This window comes from Takifugu flavidus, chromosome 9 (genome assembly GCF_003711565.1).
Source record: "Takifugu flavidus isolate HTHZ2018 chromosome 9, ASM371156v2, whole genome shotgun sequence".
Lineage (NCBI taxonomy): Eukaryota > Metazoa > Chordata > Actinopteri > Tetraodontiformes > Tetraodontidae > Takifugu > Takifugu flavidus.
In genome coordinates, this window is record NC_079528.1 from 10,964,997 (window position 1) to 10,989,897 (window position 24,901).

Sequence of the window (24,901 nt, forward strand, 5' to 3'; positions counted from 1 at the left end):
TCTTCTCTTCTGGTGGAAATCTGAGCTCTCCTGCTGCTCTGTACATACAAGAAAGTCATACAGTCTGCGTGGATGTGCGTCCGTGCCACACCCTTCTTCAACTCTTCAAAGGAAAAGACAACTTCCTCTGTGTTTGCTCTTCTCTTCTGTTGTTTGCTGTGTTGCTGAAGGGTTTAATACTGTGTGTGTGTGTGTTTGTGTGTGTGTAGTCTTATGACATTTACGAAAACTGGATATTTCCCAAACACTTGTGATCAGTGGTGCTGTTGCAGAGCGCCACGTCTGTTTGTGGTAATTCAAGCTCTGGACTGATTCGGTTGTGTTTCACGTGTACCCTTTAATGTGCGACCTCCAGTGCAGGTGTGTTGCAGCAGCTGGATTAAAATCGTTTCATCTGCTCTAAGATCGTTGTAATAACAGTGACCACGCCTATAGAGTTAAAAAAAATGTGACACGCCACAATTAGTTGACCTCAACCTAATAACTAAATACCCCATTATTCCTCATCAGGGCCATGGGCGTACTGGAATCCATCCCAGCAGGCAACGGGGTGACAGGCCGGCATCCAGCCTACGGGATACACACCTTGTTGTCTCACAAACTCACAGCGACGTTAAAGTTGTGTTGTTTTTAAACGGGAAGCCTGTTGGGAGCGCGGAGCTTCCTGCCATGAGGCGACTGCGTGAACTAGAGTTAAAGAGCGGCAGTTAGAAATAGCAGGACTGAATTCAGCTACAACAAAACCAGGGTGTTTTCTAAAGTTACACACCTTGTTGGGGCATTGAAATCTTCTCTTTATGAATTCGCTTTCATTTCTCAGTAACTCAAATTTCAGACGACAATTTTCTTCTATGACTGTTTATAATCCTGAGCTGAGGATCACCGAGGCAACACCCAAATGACTCAGAATCCCATGTCATCTCTTCTGCTTTTTGATTTCTCCCCCCACATTGAAGCATGTATCACTCATTTAAAAGGGTTGCTTAAAAAAAGAAAAAAAGGAGCATGAAAGAAACAAAGGTGGGAAATCAAGGTGGCTTTTAAAGCCAGGGGCAGCCAAGTTGGGGAGGTTCCTGTCTGAGTCTGAGAGCCCGACACTGAAGCTGGTGTGGAGACAACGCCTTTGTCGATTGAGACGTGCACTCTGACAACACCAACCAAAACATCAGCCGGTCAGTCGGAAATCACAGCAGGGAGTGACACAACTATCCATGACAACAATTGTTCTGGGATTCTTCAAATATTTGCCAAAACGCTCCATAAATGAATTTTATTGATTGTACCCGTAGCTCAGGACAGGTAGATCCTGCTGGGACAGTAAAGGAAAGGAGAACGGCTCATCACTTCTCTGGAAGGGGTCACATCTGTTTTTTGACATGCACAGATGTGTACGGTCCCTGGGAGCCCGTGTGTGCTGCAGGACATGACACGGTTGTCCCCAGCAGCTGCTGCAGCATTTCCATGGCCTCTTCCGCTCTCAGACACTGGGGCAGCTCCAGAAAAATGTAAAATGGTGCTCAGATGCACCAGCCAAAGAGGCCTTTGCTAGATGATGTTTCTCAGTAATGTTTCATGTCTTGGGGTCTTCCAAGTGTCCAACATGTCCCCTGTCCCCTCCCAAGAGTTAACAGGACAGGTCTTTGCCTTCTGGGTGTGGACAACTGGCACAAACCAGAGGCTGGCTCCTCCCAAGCAATTAAATTATTAAAGATTGTTGTATCTCCCCACTTGTTGTCAGATGTGTTCCTTGGCCTCGTGTCCATTTATAGAAACATTTTTGGAAACATCTGTGCTGAATTTTAAAAAAACCAAACTGCATGTTTGGGTTGCTCAGGTGCTGCACAGCTGTGCTATGATCTTATTCCTGCAAAGGCCCAACAAATCTTCGGAATTTACGCTTTCTCAGTCTGCTGGAGGTCAAAGGGCACTTGAATCAGCGATTACTCAGACTTACCAAATCCACCATGAAGAGAATTCTGCTCCATGTGAACATCCGTCTGACTGCACCCCACCTGTAGCGATGAGGACAGGAGTCCGCTGCTGTCTTAACTGATCTGTTGGAGTCGACTCAAGGACCTTCAGAGTGACCAAAAGCAGCAGGTAGCAGAGGCCTGATGTCACCACGGCTGTTTCCTGTGTATACAAATGAAGCCGTGGTGTCAAGCTGTTTAAATAAGAGAACGACGAGGCCTTTGTTGACCTTTTCTTGACACACGGGGCTGGTTGTGAGGCCTGCTACACCCGCTGAGGATACTGATCTCAGAACCAGGACAATAATGTGAGGAAGTAACTGCCAAATTACAGGGGAACAACCGCCAAGGACAATTATTCCTTAGATAAACCATCAAAACCAAAGAAATTTTTAAAAAAGAAGCAATAAATTCATTTTTATAAACCTCAGAGAAGAATAAAGGAATTCAAACCATAAATTGCTGGTGCAGGATGGCCAATTTTAGAAAAAAAAAAAAAAGGTCAAAACATGTCTTGTAAACATGCACTTTGCCGTTTGTGTGTAAATAAATGACTCATTTGTATTTGGATAATGATAGCCGTGTGTCAGTTTATAGGCTATCTTCTTAAATGCTGTAATAACAGGTTTATGTCACCGTTTTTTGCCTGGAAGCTACTAACACCGTGCTGCATTTGGAAAGACGTTTTACTTTGTGCAAATGGCCTTAAAAAATGTCTGTCCGAGCCGCTCAGAGCAGTAAAAGGCCTCTTGTGCAACTAGTTTTGTTATGTCATTTTGCCCCACACATTAAAACTTAAAAAAGAAAGAAACCATGTCATCTTTCAGTGCTGTCAGAAGGAGCAGAAGGTTCTCTTCTGAGTTTTTTGTGAAGTATTCTTTCCTCTGATTTTTATGCAGAAGAAAAAGTCGAGTTTCCTGTTCTGTGTCACTGGAGTCCTGAAACAGTGGGTGGTCCCAGGGCTGCCGAGAGCCACTCCTGCGCCGGTCTCCTCCCCGGCCAGCGCTGCCCTCCCTCCGCAGGCCAGCAGCCCTACCCAGCCCTCTATCCAACCACTCTTCTCAGCCCAGAGAAGCAGCCACTCACAGCAAGGAACTTTAGATTAACTCCAAGAGGAGGAGGGAGGGGAGGAGGGGAGAGAAAACGCCCTGGAAACTTGGTGGATCGAGAACTAGGAAAAGAGTGACAGAACCCTGACAGACTGCAACGCTGTGACGGGAAGAAACACTTTTCTTGGGTCGGGGAGAAGGGGAGAGGCGAGTTCTCGAGGATGCTCAAGCTGCTGTGAGACTTCTCGGCGCAAAGACTGCGCGCAGGTAAGACGACTTTCCTTCCTTAAATTAAGTGAAATTGCATTGAATGTCCACTGCGGGGTGTGCAGCTGTGCTCTGCTTCAAACCTATCTGTGGTTGACAAAGAAATCACTGTTTGATTCCCTTTGGGAAAGTTGCAGGATAGTTCTTTGAGTGCGTGTCAGTGAGGCTGCACCGACTTTGTCCAACTGTGATCAGCTGCCTTTTGTGTCTCAGGAGGCGTTTATTTCCTTATCTCTCTATCTTTTTTCAAAATATCGTGCTTTTTATTGCTTTATATGCATGTAAAAAGCGTGCGTGAGTGTCGTGAAGAGACATTCTGAATCCCAGACTGTGAGAGGTGGGTGTGTACGCACCGCCGCCACATGAAGGCTGAGGTCTGGAGTTGCGCACTTCACTTTTCCTTTCAGAGCGCACAAAGGTTGTCACACAAGGTGCACGCAAGGACAGAAAAAGGGAAAAAGAAAGCAAGTTCTACGGCTGCACTTCTCTCCCGGTGTTGGCCGGTGTGTGACGCAGATGCGTGTTGTGTTGGGGCTCTTGACTCGGGAATATTCCTTACGGTGGTGATTGAATCAGGCCGTTCTGATCCGTTCAGCGCTAAAGTTACTTCACGGGATCCTGAGAGCGGGCTTGGGTGTGGAGTTCTCTCTTTCACGTTCCTCCACCCTGAGTTTTTCTCTGCACCCTCCCTTCTGACTCTGCTGTCTCTCCAAAGAGGCACACCCTTCACCCCCCCCCCCCCCAACACCACCTAAAAAAATAATCTTAAATGCAGTTTGAATGGGGCCTTTTAATCCTGACTGATTTTGTAGGACGTCATTGATCTTGATCTTGTAACAACTGATCTTCTGTCTGACTGGGAATGTTTTGTGTATTTATTTTAGCTCTTAAATTGAATTTTGGATTAAAGTTTGTGCAGTTCTTTTTTAACTGACGCTTTGAACAGAGACATTCCTCCTTTTTTTCTTTCTTTCTTTCCTTTTTTATAACTTTGTGTTTCTTAACCTGGTCTTCTGTCTGGGGTGTGTGTTGGGGGGGGGGGGGGGCAGGAACAGAGAGTAGGGGAGTGAGTAAGTGAGGGGGGATGGGCCAAATGGGGTGAGGAGGGGAGTAATGGAATGTAGTGGTTTGGAAAGACAAGCTAATTGAAACCAGGTCTGAGGGTTAGAGGAGGGAGCTCAAGACGTTGCACATTCGGCGAAAAGAGAGCAGCTTATTTTGTCAGCCCAGACCCCTGCCCTCCGCACGACACCCCCACCCCGCTCACACTTACCTAACGTGGTCCAAACGGGGCGTATAATGTGAGCTTGGGCCCACATTTGACAGTGCTGGTGGGAGCTGTGATGAGGGGAAACAGGCAGCGCAGGCCTAATCCTCCGTAGACGGTCACATTTCTGGAGCCTCTGGAGCTTCTGCCTGCCACACCCGAAAAAAAAGGAAACTTTTTGGGAGTGTTTTCGGTAGCGCGGCTTTCAACCATCCTTCCTGAAGTGCCTACTTAGGTCATGTCGCGAGTCTCACGGCTGTAAATGTCTGGCATTGCTCAAATATCCCTGTCACAGCAATGCATCGCAATGCTGACCTCTTCGAAGGGACTGATGGCTCTCTGAGCGACAGGGTGTCATTTAGGATTACTGCATCATTTAGCTGGCGAGCACGTTACCTGTTACAAGGTGGAGACGTTAGCTTTGAGTATGAACTGGTGCAAACGCAATTGCTATGGAGCTCATACGGCGTTGACGCAGAACTGGTTCCCGAGTGCCTGCAGCCTTAACGCTTGTTGGTTAACAGAAGTTGCTCTTCGCCTGCGGCGCAGCCTCTTTGTGTAGACGCCATTGCAGCGGCACAGTGGCGGCATCGAGTTGCACGAGAAAGTAATATGCAGACTTTTTTACTTTTCCTTTTCAAAGAAGAGGTGTAGCTCAGTTTGCTGCACTTGCCACACATGGCTGGTTCCATATTAGGGTAAGGAAGGAGGGGACCAGCCTGATGACTGACAGATTTTCCCCGACCACAGACGTAGTTGCCACATCATTTCCCCCCCGCGTGACTTGCAGCGGAGCGGGCCAACCGAACTGGTATCACTCCGTCAGGCCGCCGTTAATAAGGAAAGAGTGTGGTGGCGCGCTTCCGCTGCTGCTTCCTCATGACTTGGTTGAGTTGAATGTTTGGCGGACAGCGTGCAGAGGCAACAGGAACCAGATAGTCCAGTGGATTTGTAACTGAGAGATGGATGATTCCAACCGTCATCTGGGAGACTCCCTGAAATTCCACCCGGGCTGGGTGAAATCAAACAATAGTAACAGCAGCAGAGTTCCTGTCGGGGGTATTTAGGTTTCCTCCAGCTGCAAATAAACACCCGCGTTTTCAGCCAACCCCCCCAGCGGCCACTCCCTTCTCATCTGTGCTTGTTTGGAATGTCTTACCGAGGCCCGAGTGTGTTCTGGAAAGCTCTCATCATGAATAGCTCCTTACGACTCATGAAGGTTACGCAGATGCACACGCGCGCCATCTCGATGTCGCAGCCTCGACTTTTACATAACCTGAAAAAAATGGCCCTGCTGCGAATATACAAGTGACCTTATCTGAAAGTCACCCGTACTTCCACGTCTACAAATGAAATATATATCCTCTGAGCAACCCCCGCCCCCACCCTCCACAAATGCTGCCCCGCGTGGGGACTGACACGCAGCATCTGTTACGAAACTCTGTTTGGAATGAGGCTGCCAAAATGTCAGGGCAGCGGGGCTCGGAATGTAAATTTAGACATGCATTCAGCTTTGTTTAGGTCCTCCTTATTTGGCACGAGGCTCCCAAACATGTCACGCGTTATTATCCGTCGAAACGCCTAGAAATCCCGCCAAATATCAACACGTATTAATTACATCTACGTTCGGCTGCTCGGCTCATCTTCCAGACCGCTCTGAGGATGGAGCTGTACGAGCCTGAATGACTCCCGATTGGACCGAATTGGCCATTGACGTGGTTGCAATCCTTATACAAGATGTCTGCACACTCTCATATTTAAAAGACTCCGCTGTGTAAACATGCTTCTCCTCCTCCCTTCCCGGTCCAACAAGTTATTCCAGTTCAAAATTTGCCTCGTCTCCTTCTCTCTGAAGCTTTTTTTGTTGGTCCTTTGTCTTATTTTACACTGTTGTTTACTGCTTAATGCTTTTGCATCGAAACTCAGGAGGTCCTGCTTCTTCTCAAGTCCCTTAGCAACAGCTCAATCTGCCCACTATCTCTCATCTGGTCTTTAATGATACTGCAACACAGTGACTCAACAGGATTTAACATTTCATAAAAGAGCAGGACATGTCCCTTTAAGAAAGAGGTATTTGTTAAAGGGATGACACCCTTTGGACGGTGTCATCGATAATGGGACAGCGTCCTCGGCTTATTGGGTGTCTTTTACGTCTAATTTTCTTCACTATTTCCATTTAGTGCGTGACTCCTGGCAGAGTCACAATGGTTTAATCAACAGCAGGCCCAGCTGGCGTCAGTGGGCAGGCCCTGGTCTGATGCAGGCCCTGTGGTTTGGTTTAGGACTGTGCGGCCTTTGGAGAGTAAAAAAGAACCATTTATTTTGATGTGCATTCTTTTCTCCTGTGTCAGCATGCACTATCTGGGGTTTTGAGAGCACGCTGCCTCTCTCTGTGTTTGTTGTACTTGTTGTCAGACTGATGGAGACTGTAGCGAAGGCAGTCTGCTGTATTTCAATAACATGGCTGATCTGGCTGCATTTTTCCACCTGTTTTATCAGCGGAGCTTATTGTTTTTATTAGTTCTTAATCACGTCGTATCACTCTTAAGCTCCATTTGCTGCTGCACCTGATGCCTTCAAGTGGGCTCTTTAATCATTGTGACATGACTTCCATGCAATAAACTGACTTATTGAGACACTTTAATTGGTTTGCATTGTGCTGTGACTTTATTATTGCAAACTGTGACCAGGAATGTCACCTCAGACACGCTCATATGGAAGATGGTTAAAAATCATCATTATTAGCACGAGAGAGAGTCTGAAGGTGCCCATTACCTGCATTTCCTCCTGATTACGGTGTTCTTGCTTATGGAATTTGGGGTGGTGGTGGTGTGTGTGTGTTGGGGGGGGGGATCAGGCTGACTGCAGGGAGGGGGTCTCTCAGCCAGGGTGCAGGGTGGGCGGTATAGACCAGAGGTGGAGTCAGAGAGAAAGAGGACATTTCTTTGGAGTTAGTCAGTGAGGGGAGAGGCCGGGCACTCTTCCAGCTGGCCTGACAGCTCTATCAAGGAATGTGTGTGACTGGAGGCCTGGGTGGGGTTGTGCACTGAGCTACAGCACAGAGGCAAAGCAACCGGACCCGCGGGACTCGCCTCTGCCCCTTCTGCACAGAGTGTTTTTGTTTTCTCTCTTTACTGCTGTTGACCACAGGGCACCCCGCTGTGCACGTCTGTGTCTGTCCTACCAGACATCTCGAACAGTCCCATTTTCGTTGGAGCCCTCAAATAATCGCCAGGTTCCCCAAACAATGAAATGAAACAGGATTAATTGCAAGACATTTAGTTGACATGGCGGTCTAATTAGCATGTTCACGTCGCAACAGCACGAGCTATAGTGTGCGCAGCTGTCCTCCTACACAAACAAGCGACACACACCTAAGCGCTGTCCCATCTATTTCTAACTCTGGGACAGAGCGCCTGTCAACGACAGTTGTTTCAAAAGCGACACTTTAGAACCTTTTGCAAGCTCTGCACCAGTTTCACTGCTGTTATTGTCTGTTTTCTAGCATTTCACATGGTTGTGGACGTCACCATGATTTGAAAAGTTTTTACGAGCAAAGACAGTGACTTTTCGATGGTCTCGGAGAAGAGGAGGTTAATGACTGGGCTGGATGCGTGGGCTGGACATGTTTCTACTGGTAGATGCCTGTCTGCGCACACTTGAAGCCTGTTTGTGTGGGGCCTGACAAAAAGAAGGTTTTGTTTCATAATACACCAGTGGCTTGGTGCAGTAATCCTGGCTAAGCCCCGAAACAGCCGGACTAGTCGCAGCTGGTAAAAGACTAACTTGCAAAAATCACACTGCTGATGAGCACGTTTGCATCTGCAAAATTTTGAAGGCTAAATTGGGCTGATGCATCTGCTCATATTTGCGTTGGATGTCAGTGCGGCGGACTTCACAAACATGTTTTGCAATCTGTTTCATAATACATCTGATCTTAATCTGCTTTATTTAGCATTCAATTTTGGATTTTTCTGGACTAACCTGGCAGGACAACATGTTTGTGTTGTAATTAGCAAACAAATAGCTGGATTTGCATCATTATTTGCCAGCGCCAACACTGCTGCCACTGGTTGGTTAATTATTAAGGCCTTCTAAAGCCCTCGATAAAGTCAGAAAAGCTCCAGTGAACAGGTACAATGAAATGTTGTGAGTAAATCTGGCCTCTTGCCACGGTATTTATTGTCCTCGCTATCAAGTGGGACACACCTCTCAATGCACCATTGCCTTAAATCAAAGAACTGCAGTGTTTTCTGTCAGCCACCAAGAAAATCGGAATCCATCATTTCTGCAGCTCTTCTCAATAACATCAACAATTCTTAATTTGATCTAATCACGGTGTCCTTCTGTGTTTCTGTCAACAGAAGTCAAGATTGCAAGAACACACATTCATTTGAGGTCCTTGGCTTTGCTTGAGCAGTCCGAGGTAAGTGCCCTCTGCTCCACACATCTTTTGCCAGTTCAGTAACGAAACGTAGATTGCCTTTAGAGAGTAATGCCTTTTTCTGAACACACAAGGCCCAATATTCAGTGTCACCTTAGAGCAGCATTCTGTTATCCCGGCAGACTCCAAAGCTCTGCTGGAATGTTTGTTGCAAAGCCTTCTTTGAACCTGGAAGGTCACGCCACTGTGGTTCAGCTGAAAAAGGGCATGCCTTATGGAAACCTGACACTTGGATGCTTCTGCTTCCTGTGCCTCCTCTTTGCAAGCCGCCACCCCCTCCTGCCCAGACGCCACCTGTTCCGCTGGAACCCCTTTCCTCTTCTTATGAAACAACCTTGTCCAAAGCTGAACCGGGCTCCCGCTGTCACAACTGAAGCTGTGGAGCTGGCTTATTCTAAGGGAGATAAGGGGAAACCGACCGTAGAATCAGTACTGCCCAAGAAGTTTTCATATCACGGCACGCTGTGATACAAGTCATCAAAGCTTTTTTTGCCTGGGTGGTTGTCCACCCCCACTGCTCCACATGCATTCCAGACTATAATATAATAATGATAGATAGTTCATCTGTTTACATGATCATGCTGCGTGTTTCCACATCATACATCTAAGATGGCAGATAAATGAATATGAAAGAATAGAGGGGCTGATGGTCATGCTGCTTTATTGCTGTGAGTCGCAGGCTGCCTCCATAGCTTGTGAGCTCGGTACCTGACCTGGATGATTATCTTTCTGCGCGTTCCCCTCACCTATTCGAACCATTTCTCCCCTCCTTCTAAGATCATCTTCCCTCTTCGCTCCGAGCCTCGGCTCCTCCACGTTCCAGGAACCTGTCAACTCTGTAAGGAGGGGGACAGTTCAGACAGTTTAACTGCATCCCGAGAGCAAGGAAAGACAAGGAAATAAGTGCATGTAAGGAAGCTTTGTGTCTGATGGTTAGGAGAGAGAATCAAAGGCGCGCCAGGCACAAGCTGTTGTTTTTAACTGATAGAATAAAGGCTTTTGCTGATGACTGATGGTATAGTAATAAAGTCGATAAGGTGGTAGAATAAATAGGAGGAATCAGGGTGTGGATAAGCTGTTTTCTGTTTTCATATGGCTGAGTGACAGGAGGAGGTGGGTGGGTAAAATGAGCTTCATTGTTGACCCAGTGGGAAAATAGAAATTCTTTGGTCTGAATGCACTTGGGCCGGGATCGGAATGTTCTTTAACTGGCCTTGTAAGATGATCTGAGTTGGTCTCAACGTGCGAGATGCGATTCGACAAATTGCCTCTCATGACGCCTCTGCATTTGAATACGAGTGCGCTGCTGCTAACCTGTGTCGTGTCACTCCAGCAGAGGCATGGAGGTAGAACCAAGAAACAGAAGGGGAGGTGGGGAGCGACACGTGCCGGCGGCTGGCATCGCACTCTGCTATTATCACTCTGAGTGGCCCTGACTTGTGTTATTCAGTTCTGAGAATCAGCAATCAGCTATTTTTAAGAGGGAGCTTAAGAGTGCCTCATAGCATCGCAGATATTCGCCAGTATTCCAGTTATGCAGGAGCAGTCTATTTACTGCTTTGCAATAATTAGTGTATCGGCTGGAGACTTTCCAGACACCAATGAGCCTGCTCTCATAGTCTTAAAGTCCTGTATTAAATGGTGTGAAGTAATTGTGGTGATTTGATGTGATCAAAAATACAAGATGTGAAAAAAATGCATTCATCCAGGCAGCCAAGATGATTAATTGGGCCTTAAAAAGCGATTTCTTTAGTTCTTGCACATATGGAATTGGACTTTTTTGCCCCCCCACCTGGATTTATGTATGTACTAAATGTAGGAATGGAATGCACCTCTGTTTTCTATCCAAAATTTGAGCAAAAAAACTGTAAAGAACACTAAGTTAAGGCTTTAGCAACTACTTGAGCAAAGGTACTGGACGTAATCCTCCTAAACATGCAGCTACTCTGGTTTACTGCCTGTTATTTGACTTTAGAGGCAACTTGTCAAACTATCCGGTTTGTTTCTATAATAAATTAATAAATACAAATTAAATTGTGTTGGGAAACTTTTGACCAAGGAGTGGTGGTTGCTTCATTAAAATGTGACAGGTTAGGTGAATGTGGTTGAAATATGCAGCTTACTGGTTGAAATGAAAAGTATGTAAATCTGTGACTTAAGTGATAAATAGGCTCTACCCATGGCTAAAATAAAGAAAGATGAAAAAAACCAAAAACCCTTTGGCTATTGCTGTGATGAAAGTCACTATCTAATAAAGCTGCTCCTGAAAATCCAGACTAACTCAAAGTAGTTATTCTGTTCTAATCTGTTTCTTCTTGTATCTCTGCAAAAATGAAACCTTGAGAAATTGGAAACCTCCAGTTGCAAGAAACTGCCGGGCAACTATAAACAAGCGCCTCATGTGGCCGATGATGGTGTGGGTGTTGCAGCTGAGTGTTGCTGAAACAATGTTTCCTCCGTCTCCGATAGGACGGTGGGGTGGATGGCTCAATAGCAACCAGTTCTAGGTTGCATGATCATACATTTGATAAGACTTTTTCAAATCACATGAATGACAAAGTGAAAATTTCCTCGGAGTAATGCCATTAAATATGCAATAGGTGATGTAATATGAGTAATTTGCATAAGATCTTGTGACCTTCAGGTCAGTGTTCAGTAGACACACCTTACACCACTGGCAGGAAAGCTGTCAAGTCAGGCTGCACCTGGACACCAAATCATTCAAGGAGATTTACACATGTAGCAGTCATCACAGTCCTTTTTCCATCCATTTGTCTTCCATTTCCCCCCCAATGATTATAAAATGTGAGTAGTTTGCACAGGTGGTGAAATGTGTACTTGTACTATAAGATAGCGCTTCCATTAACAAACACTAGTCTGCATATGCATTTGTAAAGAGAAATGTGGTTTTGAGGTAAAAAAAAATCTAAGAATGTGTTGCACTGACCTTGAAGAACTTCTGATCACTGATCTTTCCACTGATGGTGCAACTGGGGCATAGATGCAACATTTGTCTGCTCCGGGTGCGGTGAGGGCTAAACACTAAGCTATCTTTAAGACTTTTGAGTCTCTCTCACTCATTGTGTGTGTGTGTTTGTGTGTGTGTGAGAGTGTGTGTGTGTGTGTGTGTGGGGGGGGGGGGGGGGGGGGGGGGGGGGGGGGCGGCGGGGCAAAGACTGTGTCTTACCTCTCCATCTAGTGTCCAATAGTTGGTATTACAAGTGATTCTGCCTTAAAAGGAGCAACTTTGCTGATTATATACTTTTCTCCTAACCTTTAATAAACGTTATATCTCATGTAGGAACCCCGAGAAAGAGTTTCCATCGCATCATAGAGGAGCGTCAAAAACAAAAAAAACAAGGTATTTATCACTGAATATTACAGTAATTTTAAAAAATTTCTTCCATTGTACGCCAAAGACATGTGTGCATGAGATCTTTTGTTCCTTTCTTTTTTTATTCCTCTGTAATTCCCATTTATTGTGTCATCTACCCAGATGGCTGAAGAAGAAGAAACCAGGGAGGTTCTTTTTCCAGACTGGAAGGGTCCGGACGAGACTGGCCTGACCATTGAACAGACGAGTGAGGGGGAGATTTTTGTAAGAGGAGTGAGAGGAGAGTCACCAGCGGCACGCTCTGGAAAAGTATATGAAGGTAGGTGCATTTTTGTTTGTTTTTTCCCATTTTCTTTTTACTTACTATACTTATACTATACTACTCTCTATATTTACTTCCTATAATGAAAACTTCAGACTATTTACTGGGGCATCTACTTAATTTACAGGTGACCAGATCGTTGGTGCCACTGTCTATTTTGACAACATGAGTCCAGAAGAAACCGCTGAGCTACTGAAGACACTGAACCGACACAAAGTTGGACTGAAACTGCAAAACAAAGGAGACAAATCTCCTGGCTACTCACCTTTGAGTACACCATGCCGTTCTCCAATGGGCACCCTGACCTGGGAGGGAAGGACCCGCTTTGGGAGTTCCAGTCCAGATATTCTTCTGGTAAGTTCCACAGAATAGTGTGTTTAGTGTGTAGTGTGTTTTCTGTCAGTCTCTGAGCCTTCATATCCTCTTCTAATACGAGACACCTCCTATCTGTCATCAGAGTGGAGATGACGAGGAGTATAAGAGAATATACACAAAAAAGATCAAACCAAGGCTGAAGTCTGAAGACCTTGCTGAGGGAGTCGACGTTCGCACAGAGCGGCACAGCAGCACCAGCAGCGATGGCAGCACAATAACTACCATCACTCGCCGCATCACTACATACACCGTGGAAATGCCTGGTGGCATTAGTGAGGAACTCGAACTTTCAAGCCCTGATGTAAAAGGGCTACGGCATGAGTCTGGAGATGGTTCTCCTGGAGTGAGAATTCTGCATGGGAGCCCTTCAGGTAAAACGGCTGCCGTATCAGAAACCGAGGTTTTCGATTCAAGTAATATCTCTCACGCTGGACCACAGGTTAGCTTGAAAGAGACACACTGGGGCAGGGGGGGAGTTCAGACAACGGTAACGACAAAAGACGGAGACAGAGTAGCAGGTCTTAAACTCAAAGGGCCTGATTTTGGAGAAATAAAGCAAGAGGGCATTGAGTTAATGAGAGGGAGTGGAGAGAAAAGAGGAGATATTCAGGTATCTGGAACAGGTGTGACACTGAGGGGCAGTACAAACACTGGTAGTAGGCATATTGCATTTGGAGGAATGGGTGAAGCAGAGGCAGACTCAGATGAGAGGAAAGGGTCAATCAAGATGTCTTTACCGGCAAAGACTGTGCAGACCTCCACACCATCCATTCAAAAAACACAGGAGACCAAAGTTGACATCTCCGATGTTAAAATTGCTGGAGCGTCTACAGGCAGTAAGACTGAATTGAAAACTAACAAGACAAACGTGTCCACACCAAATGTGGAATTCAATCTGAAAGGTCCAACACTGAAAAGTGAGCTTGACATTGATAGAAAAGAGATAAACATCAGGAAACCAACAGAGGGTGAAAATGAAAGCATTGATATCACATTTGAAAAAACGGAAATGAAAATTCCGTCGTTTGGCAGCAAAGGTCCAAAAATTGAGATGAAGGGTGTTGATATAAACATTCCCAAAGCTGACATAGATGTAAAAGTACCTGGTGTTGGAACTAAAACTCCAGAGATTTCCATCAAAGGGCCTGATGGAAAAATCAAATCACAGGACATAAAGTCACCAACCATTTCTGGTTCAAAAATAGGAACGTCAGCTATAAATGTAAACCTCACAGGTGATGTAGATGTGTCAGTTCCAAAGATTGATGGAGACATTAAAACAAATATTAAATGTCCAGAAACAAATATTACAGGAGAAACGAGAGGATTTAAAATGGCAACAACAAATATACCCTCTGTTGATGTCAAAGGTCCAATACTGGAAGACCTTGGTGTGAATGGAAACCTTCCCAAACCTAAAATAAATGTGAAAGCTCGTGATTTTGCCATTGAGGCTCCAAAGATTGACATCGGAGGAACAGACACAACTCTAAAAGATCCAAAATTTGAACCACCATCAATTAAAACTGCAAAAATGCCAGGCATTGACATTAAACTTAAGGGTCCAAAACTAGATGTTTCCAGCAGCAGTCCAGCAGTGAAAGGAGACTTAAGTGCTCCTGCGCTGGATGTTAAAGAGGCAGACATTGATACTGAGGGTGGTTTAAAAATGCCAAAAGTCAAAGGTATCAGAGTTGAGGCTCAAGATATTGGTATAGCGAAAGGAAACATAGATGTGAAAGTACCTGATGTGGATTTTAAAGCTCCAGAGCTTGACATTGAAGGACCTGATAAAAAAATCAAAGGACCAGAATTTAACTTACAATCTTTGTCAGGGCCAAAAATATCCATGCCTGGTGTTGGCTTAAACCTAAGTGGTCCCAAACTCAAAGGTGATGTTGATGTGTCAGTTCCAAAGATTGAGGGAAACATTAAAGCACCAGATTTCAATGTCACAGGTCCAGAAGTGAATATTGGGGGAGAAACAGGAGGATTTAAAAAGCCAAAGTTTAAAATCCCCACATTTGCTGCAAAAGGTCCAAAACTGGAGGGTCCTGATGTTGACGTAAACCTTCCCAAAGCTGAAATCAATGTGAAGGCCCCTGATGTTGACATTGAAGGTCCAGAGATTGACATTGAAGGACCTGATGGTAAAGTCAAAGGACCCAAATTTAAGCTACCGTCAATGAAAACTCCAAAACTTCCAGGTTTTGACATTAACCTGAAAATGCTCCAGAGATTGACATTGAAGGGCCTGATGGAAAAGTCAAAGGACCCAAATTTAATCTACCGTCAATGAAAACACCAAAACTTCCAGGTATTGACATTAACCTGAAAGGTCCTAAAGTTGAAGGAGATGTAGATATCTCAGTTCCATCACTGCAAGGAAATATGACAGCTCCTGAGGTGAATGTTGAAGGACCAGACATTGGAGTCGAAGGACCAGAGGGAGGATTTAAGATGCCAAAAGTCAAACTGCCAAAATTTGGCATCAAGGGTCCTCATGTTGAAGCTCCAGATGTGGACATAAACATACCTAAGGCGAACATAGATGTGAAAGTACCTGATGTTGATATCAAAGCTCCAGAGATTGACATTGAAGGACCTGATGGAAAAATCACAGGACCAAAATTGAAGCTACCATCATTTTCGGGTCCCAAAATATCCATGCCTGATGTTGGCTTAAATCTAAGTGGTCCCAAACTCAAAGGTGATGTTGATGTGTCAGTTCCAAAGATTGAGGGAGACATTAAAGCACCAGATTTCAATGTCACCGGTCCAGGAATGAATATTGAAGGAGAAACAAGTGGATTTAAAATGCCCAAGATTAAAATGCCCTCATTTGGTGGTAAAAGCCCCAAACTAGAAGGCCCCGATTTCGATGTAAACCTTCCTAAAGCTGAGATCAATGTGAAGGCCCCTGATGTTGACATTAATGCTCCAGAGATTGACATTGAAGGCCCTGATGGAAAAGTCAAAGGACCCAAATTTAAGCTACCGTCAATGAAAACACCAAAACTTCCAGGTATTGACATTAACCTGAAAGGTCCTAAAGTTGAAGGAGATGTTGTTTTGATATCTCAGTTCCATCACTGCAAGAAATATGACAGCTCCTGAGGTGAATGTGGAAGGACCAGACATTGGAGTCGAAGGACCAGAGGGAGGATTTAAGATGCCAAAGATTAAAATGCCCAAATTTAGTGCAAAAGGTACAAAACTGGAGGGTCCTGATGTTGATGTAAACCTTCCTAAAGCTGAAATCAATGTGAGGCCCCTGATGTTGACATTGAATGTCCAGAGATTGACATTGAAGGGCCTGATGGAAAAGTCAAAGGACCCAAATTTAAGCTACCGTCAATGAAAACACCAAAACTTCCAGGCATCGACATTAACCTGAAAGGTCCTAAAGTTGAAGGAGATGCAGACATTTCAGTTCCATCACTGCAAGGAAATATCACAGCTCCTGAAGTGGATGTTGAAGGACCAGACATTGGAATTGAAGGACCAGAGGGAGGATTTAAAATGCCAAAAGTCAAACTGCCAAAATTTGGCTTCAAGGGTCCTCATGTTGAAGCTCCAGATGTAGACATAAAATACCTAAGGCGAACATAGATGTGAAAGTACCTGATGTTGATATCAAAGCTCCAGAGATTGACATTGAAGGACCTGAAGGAAAAATCACAGGACCAAAATTGAAGCTACCATCATTTTCGGGTCCCCAAAATACATGCCTGATGTTGGCTTAAATCTAAGTGGTCCCAAACTCAAAGGAGATGTTGATGTGTCAGTTCCAAAGATTGAGGGAGACATAAAGGGACCAGATTTCGATGTTACAGGTCCAGAAGTGAATATTGAAGGCGGAACAGGAGGATTTAAAATGCCCAAGTTTAAAATCCCCACATTTGGTGGAAAAGGTCCAAAACTGGAGGGTCCTGATGTTGATGTAAACCTTCCCAAAGCTGAGATCAATGTGAAGGCCCCTGATGTTGACATTAATGCTCCAGAGATTGACATTGAAGGCCCCTGATGGAAAAGTCAAAGGACCCAATTTAAGCTACCGTCAATGAAAACACCAAAACTTCCAGGCATCGACATTAACTTGAAAGGTCCTAAAGTTGAAGGAGATGCAGATATTTCAGTTCCATCACTGCAAGGAAATATCACAGTCCTAGACTCCTGAAGTGGATGTTGAAGGACCAGACATTGGAATTGAAGGACCAGAGGGAGGATTTAAAATGCCAAAAGTCAAACTGCCAAAATTTGGGGCTTCTTCAAGGGTCCTCATGTTGAAGCTCCAGATGTAGACATAAACATACCTAAGGCGAACATAGATGTGAAAGTACCTGATGTTGATATCCAAAGCTCCAGAGATTGACATTGAAGGACCTGAAGGAAAAATCACAGGACCAAAATTGAAGCTACCATCATTTTCGGGTCCCAAAATATCCAATGCCTGATGTTGGCTTAAATCTAAGTGGTCCCAAACTCAAAGGAGATGTTGATGTGTCAGTTCAAAGATTGAGGGAGACATAAAGGGACCAGATTTTGATGTTACAGGTCCAGAGAAGGAATATTGAAGGCGGAACAGGAGGATTTAAAATGCCCAAGATTAAAATGCCCTCATTTGGTGGAAAAGGTCCAAAACTGGAGGGTCTGATGTTGATGTAAACCTTCCCAAAGCTGAGATCAATGTGAAGGCCCCTGATGTTGACATTGAAGGTCCAGAGATTGACATTGAAGGGCCTGAAGGAAAAGTCAAAGGACCCAAATTTAAGCTTCCATCACTTTCTGGTCCAAAATATCAATGCCTGATGTGGATTTTCATCTGAGTGGTCCCAAACTCAAAGGAGATGTTGATGTGTCAGTTCCAAAGATTGAGGGAGACATTAAAACACCTGGTATTGACATTAAAGGTCCTAAAGTGGATATTGACTCAGAAACAAGTGGATTTAAAATGCCCAAGTTTAAAATCCCCACATTTGGTGGAAAAGGTCCAAAACTGGAGGGTCCTGATGTTGATGTAAACCTTCCTAAAGCTGAAATCAATGTGAAGGCCCCTGATGTTGACATTGAAGGTCCAGAGATTGACATTGAAGGGCCTGATGGAAAAGTCAAAGGATCCAAATTTAAGCTACCGTCAATGAAAAACACCAAACTTCCAGGTTTCGACATTAACCTGAAAGGTCCTAAAGTTGAAGGAGATGCAGACATTTCAGTTCCATCACTGCAAGGAAATATCACAGCTCCTGAAGTGGATGTTGAAGGACCAGACATTGGAATTGAAGGACCAGAGGGAGGATTTAAAATGCCAAAAGTCAAACTGCCAAATTTTGGCTTCAAGGGTCCTCATGTTGAAGCTCCAGATGTAGACATAACATACCTAAGGCGAACATAGATGTGAAAGTACCTGATGTTGATATCAAAGCTCCAGAGATTGACATTGAAGGACCTGAAGGAAAAATCACAGGACCAAAATTGAAGCTACCATCATTTTCGGGTCCCAAAATATCCATGCCTGATGTTGGCTTAAATCTAAGTGGTCCCAAACTCAAAGGAGATGTTGATGTGTCAGTTCCAAAGATTGAGGGAGACATAAAGGGACCAGATTTTGATGTTACAGGTCCAGAAGTGAATATTGAAGGCGGAACAGGAGGATTTAAAATGCCCAAGATTAAAATGCCCTCATTTGGTGGAAAAGGTCCAAAACTGGAGGGTCCTGATGTTGATGTAAACCTTCCCAAAGCTGAGATCAATGTGAAGGCCCCTGATGTTGACATTGAAGGTCCAGAGATTGACATTGAAGGGCCTGAAGGAAAAGTCAAAGGACCCACATTTAAGCTTCCATCACTTTCTGGTCCAAAAATATCAATGCCTGATGTGGATTTTCATCTGAGTGGTCCCAAACTCAAAGGAGATGTTGATGTGTCAGTTCCAAAGATTGAGGGAGACATTAAAACACCTGGTATTGACATTAAAGGTCCTAAAGTGGATATTGACTCAGAAACAAGTGGATTTAAAATGCCCAAGTTTAAAATCCCCACATTTGGTGGAAAAGGACCAAAACTGGAGGGTCCTGATGTTGATGTAAACCTTCCTAAAGCTGAAATCAATGTGAAGGCCCCTGATGTTGACATTGAAGGTCCAGAGATTGACATTGAAGGGCCTGATGGAAAAGTCAAAGGACCCAAATTTAAGCTACCGTCAATGAAAACACCAAAACTTCCAGGCATCGACATTAACTTGAAAGGTCCTAAAGTTGAAGGAGATGCAGACATTTCAGTTCCATCACTGCAAGGAAATATCACAGCTCCTGAAGTGGATGTTGAAGGACCAGACATTGGAATTGAAGGACCAGAGGGAGGATTTAAAATGCCAAAAGTCAAACTGCCAAAATTTGGCTTCAAGGGTCCTCATGTTGAAGCTCCAGATGTAGACATAAACATACCTAAGGCGAACATAGATGTGAAAGTACCTGATGTTGATATCAAAGCTCCAGAGATTGACATTGAAGGACCTGAAGGAAAAATCACAGGACCAAAATTGAAGCTACCATCATTTTCGGGTCCCAAAATATCCATGCCTGATGTTGGCTTAAACCTAAGTGGTCCCAAACTCAAAGGAGATGTTGATGTGTCAGTTCCAAAGATTGAGGGAGACATAAAGGGACCAGATTTGATGTTACAGGTCCAGAAGTGAATATTGAAGGCGGAACAGGAGGATTTAAAATGCCCAAGATTAAAATGCCCTCATTTGGTGGAAAAGGTCCAAAACTGGAGGGTCCTGATGTTGATGTAAACCTTCCCAAAGCTGAGATCAATGTGAAGGCCCCTGATGTTGACATTGAAGGTCCAGAGATTGACATTGAAGGGCCTGAAGGAAAAGTCAAAGGACCCAAATTTAAGCTTCCATCACTTTCTGGTCCAAAAATATCAATGCCTGATGTGGATTTTCATCTGAGTGGTCCCAAACTCAAAGGAGATGTTGATGTGTCAGTTCCAAAGATTGAGGGAGACATTAAAACACCTGGTATTGACATTAAAGGTCCTAAAGTGGATATTGACTCAGAAACAAGTGGATTTAAAATGCCCAAGTTTAAATCCCCACATTTGGTGGAAAAGGTCCAAAACTGGAGGGTCCTGATGTTGATGTAAACCTTCCTAAAGCTGAAATCAATGTGAAGGCCCCTGATGTTGACATTGAAGGTCCAGAGATTGACATTGAAGGGCCTGATGGAAAAGTCAAAGGACCCAAATTTAAGCTACCGTCAATGAAAACACCAAAACTTCCAGGTTTTGACATTAACCTGAAAGGTCCTAAAGTTGAAGGAGATGTAGATATTTCAGTTCCAACACTGACAGGAAATATGACAGCTCCTGAGGTGGATGTTGAAGGACCAGACATTGGAGTCGAAGGACCAGAGGGAGGATTTAAGATGCCAAAAGTCAAACTGCCAAAAATTTGGCTTCAAGGGTCCTCATGTTGAAGCTCCAGATGTAGACATAAATACCTAAGGCGAACATAGATGTGAAAGTACCTGATGTTGATATCAAAGCTCCAGAGATTGACATTGAAGGACCTGAAGGAAAAATCACAGGACCAAAATTGAAGCTACCATCATTTTCGGGTCCCAAAATATCCATGCCTGATGTTGGCTTAAATCTAAGTGGTCCCAAACTCAAAGGAGATGTTGATGTGTCAGTTCCAAAGATTGAGGGAGACATAAAGGGACCAGATTTGATGTTACAGGTCCAGAAGTGAATATTGAAGGCGGAACAGGAGGATTTAAAATGCCCAAGATTAAAATGCCCTCATTTGGTGGAAAAGGTCCAAAACTGGAGGGTCCTGATGTTGATGTAAACCTTCCCAAAGCTGAGATCAATGTGAAGGCCCCTGATGTTGACATTGAAGGTCCAGAGATTGACATTGAAGGGCCTGAAGGAAAAGTCAAAGGACCCAAATTTAAGCTTCCATCACTTTCTGGTCCAAAAATATCAATGCCTGATGTGGATTTTCATCTGAGTGGTCCCAAACTCAAAGGAGATGTTGATGTGTCAGTTCCAAAGATTGAGGGAGACATTAAAACACCTGGTATTGACATTAAAGGTCCTAAAGTGGATATTGACTCAGAAACAAGTGGATTTAAAATGCCCAGTTTAAAATCCCCACATTTGGTGGAAAAGGTCCAAAACTGGAGGGTCCTGATGTTGATGTAAACCTTCCTAAAGCTGAAATCAATGTGAAGGCCCCTGATGTTGACATTGAAGGTCCAGAGATTGACATTGAAGGGCCTGATGGAAAAGTCAAAGGACCCAAATTTAAGCTACCGTCAATGAAAACACACCAAACTTCCAGGTTTTGACATTAACCTGAAAGGTCCTAAAGTTGAAGGAGATGTAGATATTTCAGTTCCAACACTGACAGGAAATATGACAGCTCCTGAGGTGGATGTTGAAGGACCAGACATTGGAGTCGAAGGACCAGAGGGAGGATTTAAGATGCCAAAAGTCAAACTGCCCAAATTTGGCTTCAAGGGTCCTCATGTTGAAGCTCCAGATGTAGACATAAACATACCTAAGGCGAACATAGATGTGAAAGTACCTGATGTTGATATCAAAGCTCCAGAGATTGACATTGAAGGACCTGAAGGAAAAATCACAGGACCAAAACTGAAGCTACCATCATTTTCGGGTCCCAAAATATCCATGCCTGATGTTGGCTTAAATCTAAGTGGTCCCAAACTCAAAGGAGATGTTGATGTGTCAGTTCCAAAGATTGAGGGAGACATAAAGGGACCAGATTTTGATGTTACAGGTCCAGAAGTTAATATTGAAGGCGGAACAGGAGGATTTAAAATGCCCAAGATTAAAATGCCCTCATTTGGTGGAAAAGGTCCAAAACTGGAGGGTCCTGATGTTGATGTAAACCTTCCCAAAGCTGAGATCAATGTGAAGGCCCCTGATGTTGACATTGAAGGTCCAGAGATTGACATTGAAGGGCCTGAAGGAAAAGTCAAAGGACCCAAATTTAAGCTTCCATCACTTTCTGGTCCAAAAATATCAATGCCTGATGTGGATTTTCATCTGAGTGGTCCCAAACTCAAGGAGAGATGTTGATGTGTCAGTTCCAAAGATTGAGGGAGACATTAAAACACCTGGTATTGACATTAAAGGTCCTAAAGTGGATATTGACTCAGAGACAAGTGGATTTAAAATGCCCAAGTTTAAAATCCCCACATTTAGTGGAAAGGTACAAAACTGGAGGGTCCTGACGTTGACGTAAACCTTCCTAAAGCTGAAATCAATGTTGAGGCCCCTGATGTTGACATTAATGCTCCAGAGATTGACATTGAAGGGCCTGATGGAAAAGTCAAAGGACCCAAATTTAAGCTACCGTCAATGAAAACACCAAAACTTCCAGGTTTTGACATTAACCTGAAAGGTCCTAAAGTTGAAGGAGATGTAGATATTTCAGTTCCAACACTGACAGGAACTATGACAGCTCCTGAGGTGGATGTTGAAGGACCAGACATTGGAGTCGAAGGACCAGAGGGAGGATTTAAGATGCCAAAAGTCAAACTGCCAAAATTTGGCTTCAAGGGTCCTCATGTTGAAGCTCCAGATGTTGACATAAACATACCTAAGGCGAACATAGATGTGAAAGTACCTGATGTTGATATTAAAGCTCCAGAGATTGACATTGAAGGACCTGAAGGAAAAATCACAGGACCAAAATTGAAGCTACCTTCATTTTCGGGTCCCAAAATATCCATGCCTGATGTTGGCTTAAACCTAAGTGGTCCCAAACTCAAGGTGAGGTGATGTTGATGTGTCAGTTCCAAAGATTGAGGGACATTAAAGCACCAGATTTCAATGTCACAGGTCCAGAAGTGAATATTGAAGGCGGAACAGGAGGATTTAAAATGCCCAAGATTAAAATGCCCTCATTTGGTGGAAAAGGTCCAAAACTGGAGGGTCCTGATGTTGATGTAAACCTTCCTAAAGCTGAAATCAATTTGAAGGCCCCTGATGTTGACATTGACGCTCCAGAGATTGACATTGAAGGGCCTGATGGAAAAGTCAAAGGTGGAAAATTCAAGCTACCTACAATCAAGTCACCAAAATTGCCAGAAATTGACCTTGATCTACATGGCCCAAGAGTCGAAGGAGATGGAAATGCTTCAGTTCCAAAAATTAAAGGTGATCTTAAAGCTCCTGGGGTTAAAGTAAAAACACCAGACATTAACATGAAGGGAAACAAAGGTGGATTCAAAATGCCCAAAATCAAAATGCCTCACTTTCATTTTAAAAGTCCAAAGACTGAAGTCCCTGATGTTAATATCAAAATTCCTAAAGGGAACATCAATGTAGATTGTCCAAAGGTTGAAGGAAGTGATGCAAAAATCAAAGTACCCAAAGTCAATCTTCCATCAATGTCTGGACCCAGCGTCTCGGTGCCTGATGTGGACATTCATATGAGTCGTCCCAAACTCAAGGGTGATATCGATGTGTCAATTCCAAAGATTGAAGAAGACATTCAAATTCCAGATATTGACATGAAAGGTCCGAAATTGGATCTCGAACAAGAAGGTGGATTTAAGATGCCAAAAGTCAAATTGCCAAAATTTGGCTTCAAGGGTCCTCACATTGAAGCTCCAGATGTGGACATAAACATACCTAAGGCTAACATAGATGTGAAAGTACCTGATGTTGATATCAAAGCTCCAGAGATTGACATTGAAGGACCTGATGGAAAAATCACTGGACCAAAATTGAAGTTACCATCATTTTCGGGTCCCAAAATATCCATGCCTGATGTTGGCTTAAATCTAAGTGGTCCCAAACTCAAAGGTGATGTTGATGTGTCAGTTCCAAAGATTGAGGGAGACATTAAAGCACCAGATTTCAATGTCACCAGTCCAGAAGTGAATATTGAAGGAGAAACAAGTGGATTTAAAATGCCCAAGATTAAAATGCCATCATTTGGTGGAAAAGGTCCAAAACTGGAGGGTCCTGATGTTGATGTAAACCTTCCCAGAGCTGAGATCAATGTGAAGGCCCCTGATGTTGACATTAATGCTCCAGAGATTGACATTGAAGGGCCAGAAGGAAAAGTCAAAGGACCCAAATTTAAGCTTCCATCACTTTCTGGTCCAAAAATATCAATGCCTGATGTGGATTTTCATCTGAGTGGTCCCAAACTCAAAGGTGATGTGGATGTGTCAGTTCCAAAGATTGAGGGAGACATGAAAGCACCAAAGGTTGATGTTAAAGGCCCAGAAGTAAATATTGAAGGTGAAGGTGGTTTTAAAATGCCAACATTTAAAATGCCCTCCTTTGGTGGTAAAAGCCCCAAACTAGATGGCCCTGATTTTGATGTAAACCTTCCTAAAGCTGAGATTGATGTCAAGCCCCCTGATGTTGACATTAAAGGTCCTAAGTTTGACATCGAAGGAGAAACAAGTGGATTTAAAATGCCCAAGATTAAAATGCCCTCATTTGGTGGTAAAAGCCCCAAACTAGAAGGCCCTGATTTTGATGTAAACCTTCCTAAAGCTGAGATCAATGTGAAGGCCCCTGATGTTGACATTAAAGGTCCTAAGTTTGATGGTGACGGAGAAACAAGTGGATTTAAGATGCCCAAAATTAAATTGCCCTCATTTGGTGGTAAAAGTCCCAGACTAGAGGGCCCTGATTTCGATGTAGACCTTCCTAAAGCTGAGATCAATGTGAAGGCCCCTGATGCTGACATTAAGGTCCAGAGATTGACATTGAAGGCCCTGATGGAAAAATCAGGGGACCCAAATTCAAGCTTCCATCACTTTCTGGTCCAAAAATATCAATGCCTGATGTGGATTTTCATCTGAGTGGTCCCAA

General features: G+C 44.0%; 1 protein-coding gene and 1 long non-coding RNA gene across 2 annotated transcripts; one reads left to right on the plus strand and one right to left on the minus strand.

Annotated features, from left to right (window-relative positions):
• Nucleotides 1-1,255: 1,255 nt before the first annotated feature.
• On the minus strand, nt 1,256-5,917 carry LOC130531065 (uncharacterized). Its single transcript, XR_008952003.1, has 3 exons — nt 4,950-5,917; nt 4,560-4,702; nt 1,256-2,133 (listed from the first exon to the last, which is right to left on the minus strand). It is a non-coding gene; the product is annotated as an uncharacterized LOC130531065 (long non-coding RNA).
• On the plus strand, nt 3,019-23,081 carry ahnak (AHNAK nucleoprotein). Its single transcript, XM_057042783.1, is given in 19 exon segments — nt 3,019-3,286; nt 8,918-8,979; nt 12,299-12,358; nt 12,494-12,650; nt 12,781-13,007; nt 13,090-15,235; nt 15,346-16,111; nt 16,113-16,237; nt 18,020-18,400; nt 18,403-19,701; nt 19,704-20,123; nt 20,126-20,486; nt 20,488-20,532; nt 20,534-20,760; nt 20,763-21,185; nt 21,188-21,365; nt 21,367-22,129; nt 22,131-22,266; nt 22,269-23,081. Coding segments are annotated over 16 exon segments (8,232 nt in total). The 5' UTR covers nt 3,019-3,286; nt 8,918-8,979; nt 12,299-12,358; the 3' UTR covers nt 22,847-23,081.
• The last annotated feature ends 1,820 nt before the right edge of the window (nt 23,082-24,901 follow it).